General features: G+C 38.6%; 2 protein-coding genes across 8 annotated transcripts in view; one reads left to right on the plus strand and one right to left on the minus strand.

Annotated features, from left to right (window-relative positions):
• The first annotated feature begins 671 nt into the window (after positions 1 to 671).
• coq5 (coenzyme Q5, methyltransferase) lies at positions 672 to 7,005 on the plus strand. 6 transcript variants are annotated; one of them, XR_013784243.1, is made up of 8 exons: positions 672 to 903; positions 1,075 to 1,224; positions 2,041 to 2,262; positions 3,314 to 3,420; positions 3,696 to 3,784; positions 4,209 to 4,320; positions 4,619 to 4,811; positions 5,656 to 7,005. XR_013784243.1 is itself a non-coding variant. In XM_079417447.1 (7 exons), exons 1-7 carry the CDS (start codon positions 702 to 704, stop codon positions 5,755 to 5,757), a joined length of 984 nt encoding a protein of 327 aa, XP_079273573.1. In that variant the 5' UTR covers positions 672 to 701; the 3' UTR covers positions 5,758 to 7,005. The 6 variants fall into 6 exon arrangements, 2 of the variants coding, with proteins under 2 accessions (XP_079273573.1, XP_079273574.1); XR_013784244.1 differs by having other exon boundaries at positions 4,601 to 4,811; positions 5,656 to 6,424; XR_013784245.1 differs by having other exon boundaries at positions 5,704 to 6,348.
• Positions 7,006 to 7,729: 724 nt separating this feature from the next.
• Positions 7,730 to 14,474, minus strand: part of znrf3 (zinc and ring finger 3) — a 71,853-nt gene continuing 65,108 nt past the window's right edge. For both annotated transcript variants that reach the window (XM_079417445.1, XM_079417446.1), the window contains exons 3-8: positions 13,861 to 13,935; positions 12,231 to 12,362; positions 11,895 to 12,002; positions 11,547 to 11,714; positions 9,458 to 9,560; positions 7,730 to 9,371 (exon numbers count right to left, since the gene is read on the minus strand). In XM_079417445.1, the coding sequence (XP_079273571.1) occupies positions 7,756 to 9,371; positions 9,458 to 9,560; positions 11,547 to 11,714; positions 11,895 to 12,002; positions 12,231 to 12,362; positions 13,861 to 13,935 (2,202 nt within the window). In that variant the 3' untranslated portion in view covers positions 7,730 to 7,755. The remainder of the gene's footprint in view (positions 9,372 to 9,457; positions 9,561 to 11,546; positions 11,715 to 11,894; positions 12,003 to 12,230; positions 12,363 to 13,860; positions 13,936 to 14,474) is intronic.

Raw genomic sequence — 14,474 nt, forward strand, 5'->3', positions numbered from 1 at the left:
TCTAAACACATTAAAAAATAATAAAATATCAAATACAGTTCATGTAATTTTTCCACTTCTTTTTACAACAATTTAGTGTATCTACACGACAAAAAATATGTATAATATATGTGACCCTGGAGCACAAAACCAGTCTCAAGTAGCAGGGGTATAGCCAACAATACACTGTATGGGTCAAAATTATCCTTTTTTTTTATTATTCCAAAAATCATTAGGATATTAAGTAAAGATAATGTTCCATGAAGATATTTTGTAAATTTCCAACTGTAAATATATCAAAACTTAATTTTTTATTAGTAATATGCATTGCTAAGAACTTCATTTGGACAATTTTAAAGATGATTTTCTCAATATTTTGATTTTTTTGCATCCCCAGATTTTCAAATAGTTGTATCTCGACCAAATATTGTCCTAACAAACCATACATCAATGGAAATATTATTTATTCAGCTTTCAGATGATGTCTAAAACTCAATTTGGAAAAAATGACACTTAAGACTGGTTTTGTGTCCCAGGGTCACATATAATAATGTTTTGCATTACCCTATAATCCTACAGTAAACAATCCCATCCTCACAGGAAAAAGCTTTCACTGCATAACACACACACACACACACAAAATTAAAAATCCGCCGGAACTACAACTCGTCGCGGGTTTATGATGCGGGTGTTCACGTGACGTAACTGAACTTGAGAGAAACATGGCGGCCTCCTTCAGGTCTCTTGCCCTTAGAGTTCTCTCCGATTCCACGCGAAATATTCATCATGTTTCAAGGTGTCCAATCAAACATTTATGCTGTCACGCTGGACTCACAGGATGTCGTGGATATAGCGATAGCACAGAGGGCAGAAGTACGCACTTTGGTTTCCAATCAGTCCCAGAGGAGGAGAAAGCAGGGAAAGGTGAGCTACATGCATTAGTTTATTTGGTAAGATTAGTTGTCTATGTGTATAAATTCAGTCAAGCGATAGTGTGTGCTCCAGTCTTTTCCACTAGCTGATACATCTCCGTTTACTCCGTTGTTCTTCGAATGTCAGTGTATAAGCTGTGCTTTGTTTGGTTTCTTTGGTCAGTGTATAAGGTGTTTGAAAGTGTGGCCAAGAAGTATGACGTGATGAATGACGTCATGAGTTTGGGGATACACAGACTGTGGAAAGACACACTGCTGCACATCATGAATCCTCAGCCCGGACTAAAGCTGCTGGACACGGCTGGTGGCACCGGTACATCACAACTATGTCTTTGCTTTCTTCCCTTTACATTTGTTTAAATACCACTTTATACAGTACAGATCAAAGCAGCTCAAACTGTTTCTTTGAGAAAATTCAGCATTGCATCAGTTGCTGTGTAGTGAATGGGTGCCGTCAGAATCCAAACAGCTGATAAAAACATCACAATAATTAATTCGTGCATATTTCACTCTTGATTCAAACAAGATGACTGTTTCACTGGAGAAAGCAATATTATGGATAGAATTGATGGAGTGGTGTGGATTATTGTGATGTTTTTATCAGCTGTTTGGATTCTGACGGCACCCATTCACTGCACAGCAACTGATGCAATGCTGAATTTCTCCAAATGTGTTTTGATGAAGAAACAATGGCATTTTGTCTTGGATGTAAATGAGTTTAATCATTTTAGTGTAGTTTATATTTAGTGCTGTCAAACGATTAATCACATCCAAAATAAAAGTTTTTGTTTACATAATATATGTTTACAGTGTATATATAAATACACTCATGCATGCAAGAGAAAATTTATTTATCTAATATATAAATTATATGAATGTAAATATTTTTTAAAATATATATGTATGTGTTTATATGTACAAGCATATATTATGTAAACAAAAACGTTTATTTTTGATGTGATTAATCGTTTGACAGCACTATTAATATTACTGAATACTAATAGTCTTTTAAAGTGAACATGTAGCCTAGAACAGCAGGAGTCTGTGGAAAAGTTGAGGATGATCATATTTGATCTAAAAGTTTGAAAACCCCTGCCTTTAATTGATCTCTGTGTTATTCTGGCTGTAGGTGACATCTCTTTCCGCTTCCTGGAGTACACGCGCTCGATGTATGATCGTCAGCAGCGGATGAGAGTAAAATCCCATCAGACGCCATCGTGGCAGGACATCGCCGATCATTACGTGTCAGACGAAGCAGGGCCTCCACAGTCGCACGCAGTGGTGTGTGACATCAACAAAGAAATGCTCAAAGTTGGTAAACAGAGGGCAGAGAAAGCAGGAATCACGACAGGTGCAGTCATCTTTAACCCTCTGGGGTTTGAGGGTGTTCTGGGGGTCTGGAGAAGTTTTGACATGCCCTGACATTTGGGCTTTTTGCCAGTTGCTTATAAACATATAAATGGCTAAAGTCTGTCAAAAAATTTTTTAATTTCGTTGAACTCAAAATTAAAATGCAAAAACATTGCAATCGAATGTTAGGTGAGCGTCAGGTAGCCTTGTATATGGCACACAAGATACGATGATGATGTAGGTGTCATTGCATTTTAATGCTTTTGGTAGCCTATCCAGTTGAACCCAGTAGATGCGGCGCTGCTCATTCAAAATATTGTGTAAAAAGAGAACATCAATGCGGAGAAGATGTTGTTTACATCAAAACTGAAACCAAGACGTTCACACAGAACGCATATTTATCGCATTTTCTAGAGGGACATCTATCACCGTTGCACTTGCAGAGCAGCACGTTTAGAAAGCATGTAAAATTAATGCAAGTTCAACTTATAAAAAAACATGCCTCGAGACTTTTTGGCGGTTTTTCCCCATCCCACTGCATCTCATGTTTTTAAATGAAGAAAGTAGGCCTACTCTTTGTGATTGGTTTTTGGTCCTTTGTAAAACTACATAACTGATGCTGTTTTGTTTCTAATTGTTTAAGCAACTTAATTAATTATATATGGTTTAGAAACATTATTTTAAACATTATGCACTCTTTTTCAAAGATAGACGTGTTATTTTATTGCTTTGGAGAAACATGCATTAGTAATATTTTGCTCAATGCGCCCTCTTATCTGAAAAGCTTATCTGAAATGATGCCTTTTAAATTCAAATATAATTAGAATATTGATTATATCTAAGTACAAAATTGTAAAAGCCCTACTTTGTAATCAGCCATAATATGTGAGCAGCATGTATGTACATGATTGTGTGTTTGAGAAAGCAATGTTTAAGCATGCTTAGTGGAAAAACTAAAAGTTTTAAATCACTGAAATAAGCACTTTGTGAAACCAAACACTTGTGTTTTGGAGGGAACATCTAATGTTGATTTGGTTGTCACATGTTTGCAGGTCTTTCGTGGGTCGTGGGCGATGCAGAAGAGCTCCCGTTTGATGACGATCAGTTTGATATTTACACTATTGCGTTCGGCATCAGAAATGTCACCCACATAGAGCAAGTAAGGACTCTACACTCCACATCAGTTTGCTTGAACACAGGTTAAGACTAGACTAAACACATCACTGTACTGAAAGCCATTTCTTTCCTAAACCAAGCTTGAAATAGTGCCCATATTGCTGCTGCTTACAATCTGTAATGGGATGCTACCATATTTCATGTTGTGGTATTTATTCATTAACATATTTGAAGAGTGGTGTGTTTGAAGTCTTTGATCATCCTGTCACTGTAAGCTGGTTATTATTACTTCGTTTGAGATGATGACTCTCTTGGCAGGCTCTACAGGAGGCTTTGCGTGTTCTTAAGCCAGGTGGACGGTTCATGTGTCTAGAATTCAGCAAAGTCACCAACCCACTTCTCGCAAGGTCACTGAACCAGTGTTGATTACTTTAGATAGTATTATCATTTTTATTCAGATTTTGAATCATTTTTATATTGTCAGTTTTTATTGTAGTTATAGTAATTTTGTTGTGCTTGTCATTTTTTTATTTTAGTTGTTTTTGTACATTAAATTAAATGAAACTGAGTACAAGTAACAAAACTGTTTTATTGTTTTAGTTAACTATAATAACCTTACACTGAACATTTTTATAGTCCCTTAACACTGCCTTTTTTGACTTGTTCACTGCATGTTGGTGATTTTGTAAATACACTTTTTATTTTATTTATTTATTGCAGAATTTTGACATTTGCATATTTTCTATAATAACTATTTTTAATCTTTTATTTATTTTAGAGAGGGTATATACAGTGTACAATATGTAAATTGTCTGTTTTTTTTTTGGCCAGGCTGTATGATGCATATAGTTTTCAGATGATCCCTGTGTTGGGTGAAGTGATTGCTGGAGACTGGAAATCATATCAGTATTTGGTGGAGAGCATCCGAAAGTTCCCAGACCAGGTAACAAAATCCACTTAATGTTACAGCAGTTTTATTGGCGTGACAGACATGACACAATATGTTCTCAGACAGTTCATGCAAGTGCAGTAATTTCCTTGCTAAAACCCAAAATCTTTAAAGGGTGCCTATTATGCAAAATCCTCTCTTACATGGTGTTTGGACATTAATGTGTGTGAACACAACCACCCTACAATGATAAAAATCCACCCACTCCTCATTTTTGAATCCCCTTTAAACCAAGTCGGTCTCACTAGGCCTGCCGTTTTGACTCTCACCGCAGTGTGACATCACATTTCAGAGGGCGGGGCCACGGCGGCTGATTGACAGTCCTGTGACGCCCTCCTTCATTTTCTCCGCACTCGAGCAGCTGTAACATCAACAATATCTCGCAATCAATCCCGGTGCTCTGTGTTTGGATGTAAGACTGAACATAAGAGTCTTCATTTTCTCCCAACATCTGAGGACGCTGTGTATTACTTTCATCTTTCAAGGTAATGCGCCTCAAAATCTACCTAAATACATGCATCACTCCAGACTCCTTTGTGAATGTCGTTATAGTGCTTAGTGTTTTAACCGTATTTGTGTGCGTTCATTAAGTTTTAACTGATCAGCGCCGTGCTTGTGAGATTAATTCGTGCTGTTCGTAGCGTGAGATTCGTTCGGTTGCGCGGCTTGGTCTATCGATCCTCTATAGAGCTCTGTAACATCGCGTTTCGTCATGCTTTCAGTGTATTTGACTTCCCATATGTACGGCTGAACACCGGTTCTCTCGCTCTGTTATGTTGCTTATACCGGCTTTTTATTGCTGTAGATATGCAATGCAGAAAGATGTACGCAACCGCGACGCCCTTTTCTGGAGACGGGCCGGGAATATGCAGCTCATTTGCATTTAAAGCTATACACTCCAAATCAGCTCTTTTTTTAAACACACCCCAAAAATGAAATTTATTTTTAATTCAGCTGTTATTATAAATGATCTGTGGGATATTTTGGGCTGAAACTTCACAGACACATTCTGGGGACACCCAAGGCCAATATTACATCTTGTATAAAGGGGCATAATAGGTGCCCTTTAATGCAAAGTTTGTCTATTTTGAATTCGCCTATAATAAAACTGTGTTGGGTCTTGCAATTTAAGGACCTATAAGGATGTTTCACCAACTACAGGTCTTAAGGGTTACTTTAAGTTTTTCTTTGTGAAAGTCACACTTAAAGTTTGTCCATGCCTCAGTTTTATTTTGACAGATTTTGAAGCAAAGAGTAAACCATTTCAGTATTTGTGTGAAAAAGAATTATGAGATTGTGAGAAAGCTTCAAACTATGTGCCTTCCTCAGGAAACATTTAAGGAAATGATTGAGGATGCTGGCTTCTTCTGTGTCCAGTATTTTAACCTGACCGGAGGAATCGTTGCCGTTCATTCAGGATTCAAGCTCTGAGTTTCAGCATACAGCGAGTGTTGCCTTCTCTCCAAATGAACTCTGACAAGAAAGAGTGTTGTTCAACAACATTAACATGAACACCGTTTGACCAGACACTGGGGTCTCTGCATGAAAAGTCCTTTGTTCAGTGTTTTTGTTGGTAATGGAAACACTTTCACTCTCTGGCAAACATTAAAAAGTGTTGTGGGTTTAATTGAACTGTTGAAAATGGCTTAAATTGTAAAGGCTGATGAAATGTGAGCAATATTTTTATTTGTACAAGATGGACAATGTTTTTGGTCAGCGGGAAGCACATGCTGACCTAGTTAAAGATTAAATATATTGTGTTCTTTGATCCCATTACAAAATGTAAGTTTAGTAATGAAGGCTCATTCAGAAAACCCACTTCTGTTGTCTGAATCTGTATCAAATTTCTACCAAAGTGGATCCACACACAATTTTGGAATAAGTTCATAACATGAAAAACATCCCTGTGATGTTGTGCTTGGCGAAAATGAAACAGTCAAATGTGTGTTTTTACTTTAATAAAACCATATATTTTTAAGATCTTTGTACACCGTTAAGAAACTGTACTAAAAAATTTAAATCAGTTTTTGGTCAGAGAATATTTAATCGTCTTGTGTGCAATTACCATGTATTTACAAAGTCTCTTATTAGTTATCTCAAAAAAAAAAACCTCACAGACACTCTGAACATAAGACATGGCTTAAAGATAAATATATTAGTCAATAAATATTCAGAGAACATATTTCCATTTCTGAAATGTGCTGCTATACAGATACAGAAATATACACAGATCAAGCTCTAACCTTTAACATTTGTAAAATGATAATGGAGAAAATTATATCTTTAAAAAAATTTAAAAATATTAATTTTTGTACACATTTTCTTTTATACAATCTTAAGTGCTACAAACAATACGAAATATTAAATAGTGACTCAAGTACCCAGAAAAAAAAATGCTATATTTGCAGTACATATCTCTATGCAAGGCAAGAGTAGATTCTTGTTACGGCACTGTTTTAGTCTATGTATAAATAATGTTATTTTAAAATGACCGCCTGTGTAAGCTGTATGGGTACATTTCATAGAAACTGTATAAAATACTCTGTAAAAACAGAAAGGCATGATGATATGATGATGTATGTGTAAAAGCATGAGTGCAATGTGTAGTTATTAAAGGTAATTATGCGGGTTTTGATATATATATACAAATATATATAACCACTGCATTCCAATCTCTTTAAACCATTATACTTTGGCGTCTTTCTGAGAAACTGTTAGCTTTAATTAAAAAAATTAAATACAATTATTAGGGGTCAAATACTAGACATCCTACACCTCTAACCCTAGAGTAGTCTAATTCTACCAGTGGTGTCTTGACTGTACCCTGGAGACAAACTAAACTTTGGTGTGATATATGCAGCTCAGTAGTCTCCATTGATAAAGTATATATATATATATATATATATAAACTTGTGTATTGGTCTGTTTTTGCACTGAAAAGATAAAGGCCCTGAGAAGTGACGAGAAAGAGGGAGGCGTACATATTCCTAGCTACGTTTTCAGAGAAGTTACCTCAGCACCTGATGTGCACTCCCTCAAGATGCAGTGTCCCATTTTGGTTTTTATTTCTCTAAATTAAATCTTTTAATTGATGTACGTACATGCTGTATGACTTCATACTGCTCACATGCATGCATTTCTGAAAGAAATATGAGTAAAAGGATCATTCAAATCATCGTAGCTAATAACATGGAACTCAGGCATAATCTAAATTGTCATAAAACGTCAAAGTCATATACATTTACAGACATTTTCCCTGGTCCTAATCCAGTCAAGAAACAAGCATATTATTATGATGCTCCGTATGACTCACATTTCTGAGTTTGTTGTATGAGAAACTCAAACCCTTTCTGGTAAGTACACTTGTAGCTGAAAAAAGTTTAACATTTATTGATTTTCAAGAGCTTGTGCTGTGTTCAGGGCTTCCTATCAGAGTCCTGATCCATCAAACGATGCTGTGCCGCCCCCTTGTGTTTCAGACGCAGGAAGCAGTGCTCTTGCCTCTTCAACTTGACCTCTACATTGTCCTGAGGTGAAAAACAAGTCACAATGCTCCTCAGAAGTTCTCTCCTCCCTCTCTACAGGAAGTCTAGGAGAGAGCAAACTTGTTTGTGGTTCTGGACCCAAGCCTAATTCACAGTCTGTATCCTCAGGAATTATGGGTATCCGCTGCGCTAACTCGCAGCATCCCTGTCCCATGCAGCCGTCGCTGTCCGTCTGGGCATACTGTACATTAACCGAACAATCTTCAGCGTAATGACTAGTGCTTCCTCTGTGTACAGTCATCTCTGTGTAGAAGCAGCATGGCAGTCCATCGTAGCTAACGTGATCCGGAGACGGAAGCTGCTCGGTGCTAACGTTATAAAAGTTCGGTGGGGAAGACTCCGTGGCCCACCTGCAGTGTCCCCGGTCATCTGCTTCCTTACCTTTATGCTCTAAGTTTAATTTGGATACCTCGAAACAGCAGTTGCAAGCTACCCCTTGCTCTCCACAAGGCTTCACAGAGCTGTGGCTCCTTTCTGCCACAGCGCCCTCTAGGGGCCCGGCTGAGGTAGTGCTAGTAAGTTCCCTGGTTTCCACTGAAGAGTGGCTACTACAGTTGGGCTCCAGGCTGCAGTTGGACAACTGGTCCCCAGAACCGTAACACGCTCCAACCGGAGGATGTAGGCAGTCCATCATACTTGATACTGGGGCCAAAGTATCATCAGTTTGAGGGGTGGCAGCAAACGCCGTCCCAGCCTCCCCGGCTGAACCCCTACACGGACTCTTACTGCGGTACACATAGGGATCGTAATCGCTGCTTAGCGAACTCCGGAAGGTCGAGCAGCTCCCATACACTCCCTGGTTGCTGACTTCTGTACAATCCAACATGGAGTCGCTCGAGGAGCAGTGGCACTGGCCCGAGCTGCTGCTGCTGTCGCTTCCAGGACAGTCCGCAAGGTAACCGCTACACACAGAGCGATGCCCGTGATAACAACTAAGTCCCGAGGAGCTTCCGGAGTCACCCAGTCGGGAAGAGGAAGCCGGTGCCATGTGCACCACAGTAGGATACAAAAGTCCTGGCTGGAAGGGTCGACTGTGACCTTTGTGGAGTCCATTACCTTGCTGACCTTCAGGTTGTGGAAAGGTCAAGCCCTGGAAATAGTAGTGCTGGTACATGGTCTCGTATTGGGAATAGCAGGCGGCACGAGAAAAATTGCGTCCTTGGAATTTGGGGCGTTTGAAAGTATGGGTTTGTGGATAAGCACGGTGCTCCAGGCCGCAATGGTGCGGGTTTAGCGTGTGCTCCAAGTGGAGGGCAGGGTAACCCCGTATAAAGGAAGATTGTGGAGGATAGATGCCTTGCTCAGGGTGTTGGTCCACTGTTAGAACAGTGATGGGGTTTCCATGGGGGTCCATGCTGGTCCGAGTAGGGAAGGCCGTCACTTGCCCAGCTCTGTGCACCCTTCCTGGATAATGAACAGGGAGGACGACTCTCTGCTGGCGGCTGTGGACTGGGTTTCCCGGATCAAGACAAACAGCACCTGGGTTTCCCTTTTTTTGTTCTGTGTGGAAAGTAAAAACACAGAGGTCAGAAGTGAACTGATACATTCCATACATTTGGACGGCAGAGTTGGCATCTTATGCTTACCAATAATGTTGTGCCTGCAGTGTGGACAAGTGTGGTGCTGAAGTAGCCAAGGGTCCACGCATTTCTTGTGGAATCGGTGTGCACAAGGGATCACTCTCAATTCCTGTAGGTGTGAAAGGAAAGGATTGAGAGGTCACCAGATCTGTCTTAACATTTTTGTGGGAATAGGTTTTGGATAGATTTTGGACTATCGTCTCTATTGTATCATGATTGGTTATGCATTCAGGTGACATTGCTGTGCGCCGTGGTCACGAAAATGTATTGTTTGCACACATTGCCGTTTAAGTGCAAACAACAGCGCTATAGGCACACGCTGTCTGTGAGACTGTTTCTTAATGAATCTGCTGCTCATAAAGCGCAGGAGTATTTGTGTTGCTTTATTGGCCTTCAATTGTTAAATACACATACTTATATGTATGAAAATGACCGTCTTTGCAAGTATCCTTGTAAACACAGTCATTTAGGTCTTAAGTGAAAGTAAACAGCTGAGAAAGAAAAGGCATGTGTAACAGTATATTGGATCTGGATGTTCGGTCTTAAAGGGGAAGCTGCTTATTATTCCTCCTGTCTGTCATTCATCTTAATCAAACAACGGTGAGAGAAAATCTCTCACTGCTCTTAACTAAATCACTTTTGTAACTTTAATTTAATAATAAATAAAATTTTCAAAAACACTGAATAGTCTTCACTGTGTAATATTTAATTTACACAGTGAAGACTATTCAGTGTTTTAGATTCAATTTTGTTCATTACTAAATTAAAGTTACAAAAGTGATTTAGTATGCAGTATTTTTGATTAAATTAGGCTATACATTGTATGTAGCATTTCTTATTTATTTATTGCACCTTTTTCCTATTGCTTGTAATTAGTTTCTTATTCTTATTTCATCACTGACTGTCTACTTATCTTCAGTGAGCTTGAGTTTTTCTCTTTTCTCTCTCTTTTGTGTTAGTTTTTTTTGTTTGTGTGTGATAGAAGTAGTATGAAAATTGTGTGGTATCAAAACTTTTGACATCATAAAAACCTTAAGCAAAAATAACTATATTGTGATTTATATTGTTATCAAAATTACACATATTGTGATATAAGATTTTGGTCATATGCATACATTTTGAAGCATCCTGGGATGCAATATTTGCAGGCCACCCCAAATCAGTTTTCTTTCCAAGTAACTGTCTGATGCTTTAGATCAGGGGTGTCTAATCTTGCTCCTAGAGGACCAATGTCCTAGATAATTCCCTCCAACCAGCCCCAACACAGCCTGCAAATTTTTAGTGCCCTGGAAGACTGTTCAATGTGCGTTCAGGTTCAAACTTTAGAGGAAGGTTTTCAAATTGCTAAAAACGACAATTCAATGTAAACTGTAGATGGCGCCACCGCTACACAGCATGCCAGTGCTAATACTAGTGCTAACAGGACGTGTAACTAGCTACTGCTTTATAAGACTAAAAAGCCCAACACTTCAAACTAAGGCAAGGTATCTCAAAATCAAAAACTTGAACAATTTTCGACCCCTTCCAAGAGATGATCCCCTGTGCTTTCAGTCAGAAAGCATCACGGATCTCACCCACAGAAGTCATTCTCTGTCCCCAAGCATGACTCATCCCCCTGCCTCTGCCTTTCCACCCTGCTTTTGTTGCTTTTCTTCATCATCGCAGACAAACTCTTTGATGCATTGATCCTTTTATATTGCCACTTCCTCTGTGATTCCCAGACGCCTTGACTTCTTTGTTGTGTGCTTTTTTAGCATGGATCATAACCGCAAAGACGAATAAAAATACGGCACCAGCAGTACTCTTCAAATACTTTGAGACAAAAGAAGTACAGGGAGGCTAAGAAATGGATGCTTAAGACAACACTGTCAAGAACCCCAGAGAAGTTCATTACAACCAAATCAACCAAAATAAACTAGAAGCATGACTAATTTTCCAGGGCTCCGCAGTTTTGGTTTGGCATACTCCTTTAGTCTGTCATTTGGTTTTGGAATAGATTAGAGGAACTGACAAGGTGAGGAAATACTGATTGTTGGGCAAACGTGCAATACTTTTTTAAAATGTACATTTTTCTTTTCTAAAAGAAGATGTTTACCTCGCCATCGATGTATTTCTCAAGGCATATGGCACAGTCTGATGTGGAACTACTGCTCAATGAGTCTGATGCTCCACAGCTGGCCTCACGCTGACCCTTGACCTTAGCCTTGAACTTGCGTGTTTCCATCTTCTCCAGGGCCTGAATGGCCATCCGGTTCATGGAGCTCTGACAGGTGGGGAAACAATTACGGATAGTGGAAGAGATAGAAGAAAAACAAGGCATGTCAGGCATGCAACAAACTTCTTTAAACTGTACACGGACATGAAACAAATGAATTAAATTGCATGAAGCAATGAGGTTAACATTTAGACTGAACCCGTATCAAACTGCATTGTGGAGCCTCACCTGGCTGCGTCTTTGCTTGAGCTTTATCTTGATGAGGAGGATGAGGCAGACCAGAGACACCACAACAAAGAACGCCAGGAAGATTCCCATGTCAAAATACTCCGTGGGCTGCGATAGGACAACGACAGGAAAACATCAGCACATTTTAAAGTTAAAGTGTATGCAGGAAACCTTGTACTCTAGGCTAAACCTTGTAAATCTAGTACTCTGTAACCATCTGTAAGTAAAACACTGCTTAAAAATATTAATTTCTTATTATTTTATATTATAGATAGAAACTTTGTGAGCCATCTCTACTAATGTTTTAATGAATGCAGTACAAGCATCAACTCTTACCCTTGGTGGTCGATGTTGAATTCTGGCTCTTGCAACTTTTTGCTTATTGACTATGTTCATCAGTTTAACCGCATCAGCTCCTTTGACATAGACTACCGGCCTCTTTAAAGGGTCCTCTGAAACCTGGTTCAGCTAGAGAAAATAATAAGAGAAAAGACAGATCTTGAGAAAAATATCTCATGCCAGACCACTTAATAATTAAATGATACAGTTATTTAGAGTCAAAATGCTCAAAAGCAGCAGCAACAAAACCCATTACGCTATGGCTTTACAACTAAAGATGCACTTGGAAAAATACACGTAATTATTCGAATGAATAACGTTTCCAATCATTATTCAGTCTGCCAAATCAACATGGACTCGGTTGCCGGGGAAAAGCTCTCCTGACGACATGCAACCTATAGAGTCCAGACACGGAAACTGTGGTTGGCCCTTTTTCTCTATAGAAGGGGAAAGTAGCAGTAAACCAATTGCATGTTGTGAATATGGATGCTCGATTTAGCCTCGTAGCTCCCTCAGCCTACAGCTCCAGTCTGTAATTTGAAAAACCTGAGGGAAATACCAGGGATATTCAAGCCTCTATTTCTCCCTCTGTCGTCATGTCTCTCATGTGAAATATGGGAAGTTGAAACACAGTCATTTAAGTGTTCTTTCCCCCCTCTTATTTTTCGGGTCCATTGGATGCACAGTCTCAGAGAGAGCCTCACACTGTAAAATATGAATTTCTTACTTAGTATTTGTTCTGTTTTCAAGTATAAATATCTAAAAATTCTTCAATCAAGGTGCATTTACTTTACAAGTAAAATGACTTAAGATATTATGTCTTGTTTTCTGAAAAAAAAAAAAATATATATAAGTAGTTTTTGCTAAAAAATAAGCAAAAATATCTGCCAATAGGGTAAAAAATTAGATCAGTTAAATTTTTTTTTAAAAGCCCGCTCTATATGAGGTATCACAGATGTATTTGGTAATGTACGTCTGCTCACTGGGGAAGAAAAGAAAGAGAGAAAATGAACAAGGACAGAACTAGGTGAGGATCTGGGGTAGGGAACTAGAGCAGGTGATGAAAGCTTTTCCCTTAATGCTTTGCCCCGTGATTAAAACTCTCCTCGTCCTCCCCAAAGCCTCGAGGCTTTACACTGTAATCTGTGTGACCGAGGAACCGATGAGTCTGGACAGAGGAGCTGGCGCTGGAATGTACTGCGCGACTGCTTTCATGTGGTCTACACAGAAGCTCTTTTATCTCGTCTGTACACCGTTTACAACTGAACGAGGGAGAGGGGGAAAAAAGCAAGTCTGGGCCTGGTTTGGAAGAGAAAAATACCACAGTGAAAGAGAGGGGAGTGGAAAAAAAGACCCTTGGTTTCTCAAAAGCAGAGACAAAGAAAAGGACTTCCGCAGATCAGCCTTTTCCACAGACAGCGGTGCATCCACGTTGAATAAAATATAGATTAAAAAAATGGTAGTGTCCTTTAGTTTTTTTAGTATGCACGCAAAGATATGTAACCACCAATTAAACAATTCACTTGCCATCAACAAACCTGACATTAAAAAAACATGACTCTTAACTTCCAATGGGAGCATTATGCATAAAATTATGGACGTATTGCTGATTAAGGTCATGACTCACTTGGTCGATGGCATCTGGATTTTCGGAGACGTCAAAGATAACAGCTGTGGCCCCTCTCTGAACAGCTCTCTTCGCCTGTGAGGATGACAACAAGCAGAAAAAGGTTATTCTACTACAATTAAAGGTCCAAAATCACATTTAAAACTGCTAATGTTGTGAAAGTAAACAGTGACAAAAGCAGAGAGCACTGAAACACTACAAAGTAAATTGTTACCATTTTGGTATTTATTTACTAGTACTACTATTTTACGAGTATAATATTAATAGTATTGTTTATGATTTAGATACTAGCATTTAGTTCTTATTATATTGAATTTGAGTTCTATTTAGGTTTAATTTATTTTATATATATATATATATATATATATATATATATATTATATATATATATATTTTTTTTTTTTTTTTTTCTCATTTGAGTAATTTTAATACTTGAAATAGTTTATTTTCAACCTATATTCAGATTTTATTTCAGCTTCATTTCAATTAAAAATGGCTTTTAACAGTTTTACTTTGAATTTTAGTAAAAAATACTGGTAATTACTAAGTTTAGGGAAAGACAATAACTCAGACTACAAGAAACTGTGAGTCTGCAAACCCCAAATGCTTAAAAT

The sequence above is a fragment of the Barbus barbus genome (assembly GCF_936440315.1).
Source record: "Barbus barbus genome assembly, chromosome: 5".
NCBI lineage: Eukaryota > Metazoa > Chordata > Actinopteri > Cypriniformes > Cyprinidae > Barbus > Barbus barbus.

What these genes read in the sequence shown, in the direction of transcription:
- coq5 (XM_079417447.1), top strand. Translation starts at nt 702, where the DNA reads ATGGCGGCCTCCTTCAGGTCTCTTGCCCTTAGAGTTCTCTCCGATTCC. An exon ending in GGACACGGCTGGTGGCACCG is followed by an intron (nt 1,225 to 2,040) that starts GTACATCACAAC and finishes TTCTGGCTGTAG; the next exon opens with GTGACATCTCTTTCCGCTTC. An exon ending in ATGTCACCCACATAGAGCAA is followed by an intron (nt 3,421 to 3,695) that starts GTAAGGACTCTA and finishes CTCTCTTGGCAG; the next exon opens with GCTCTACAGGAGGCTTTGCG.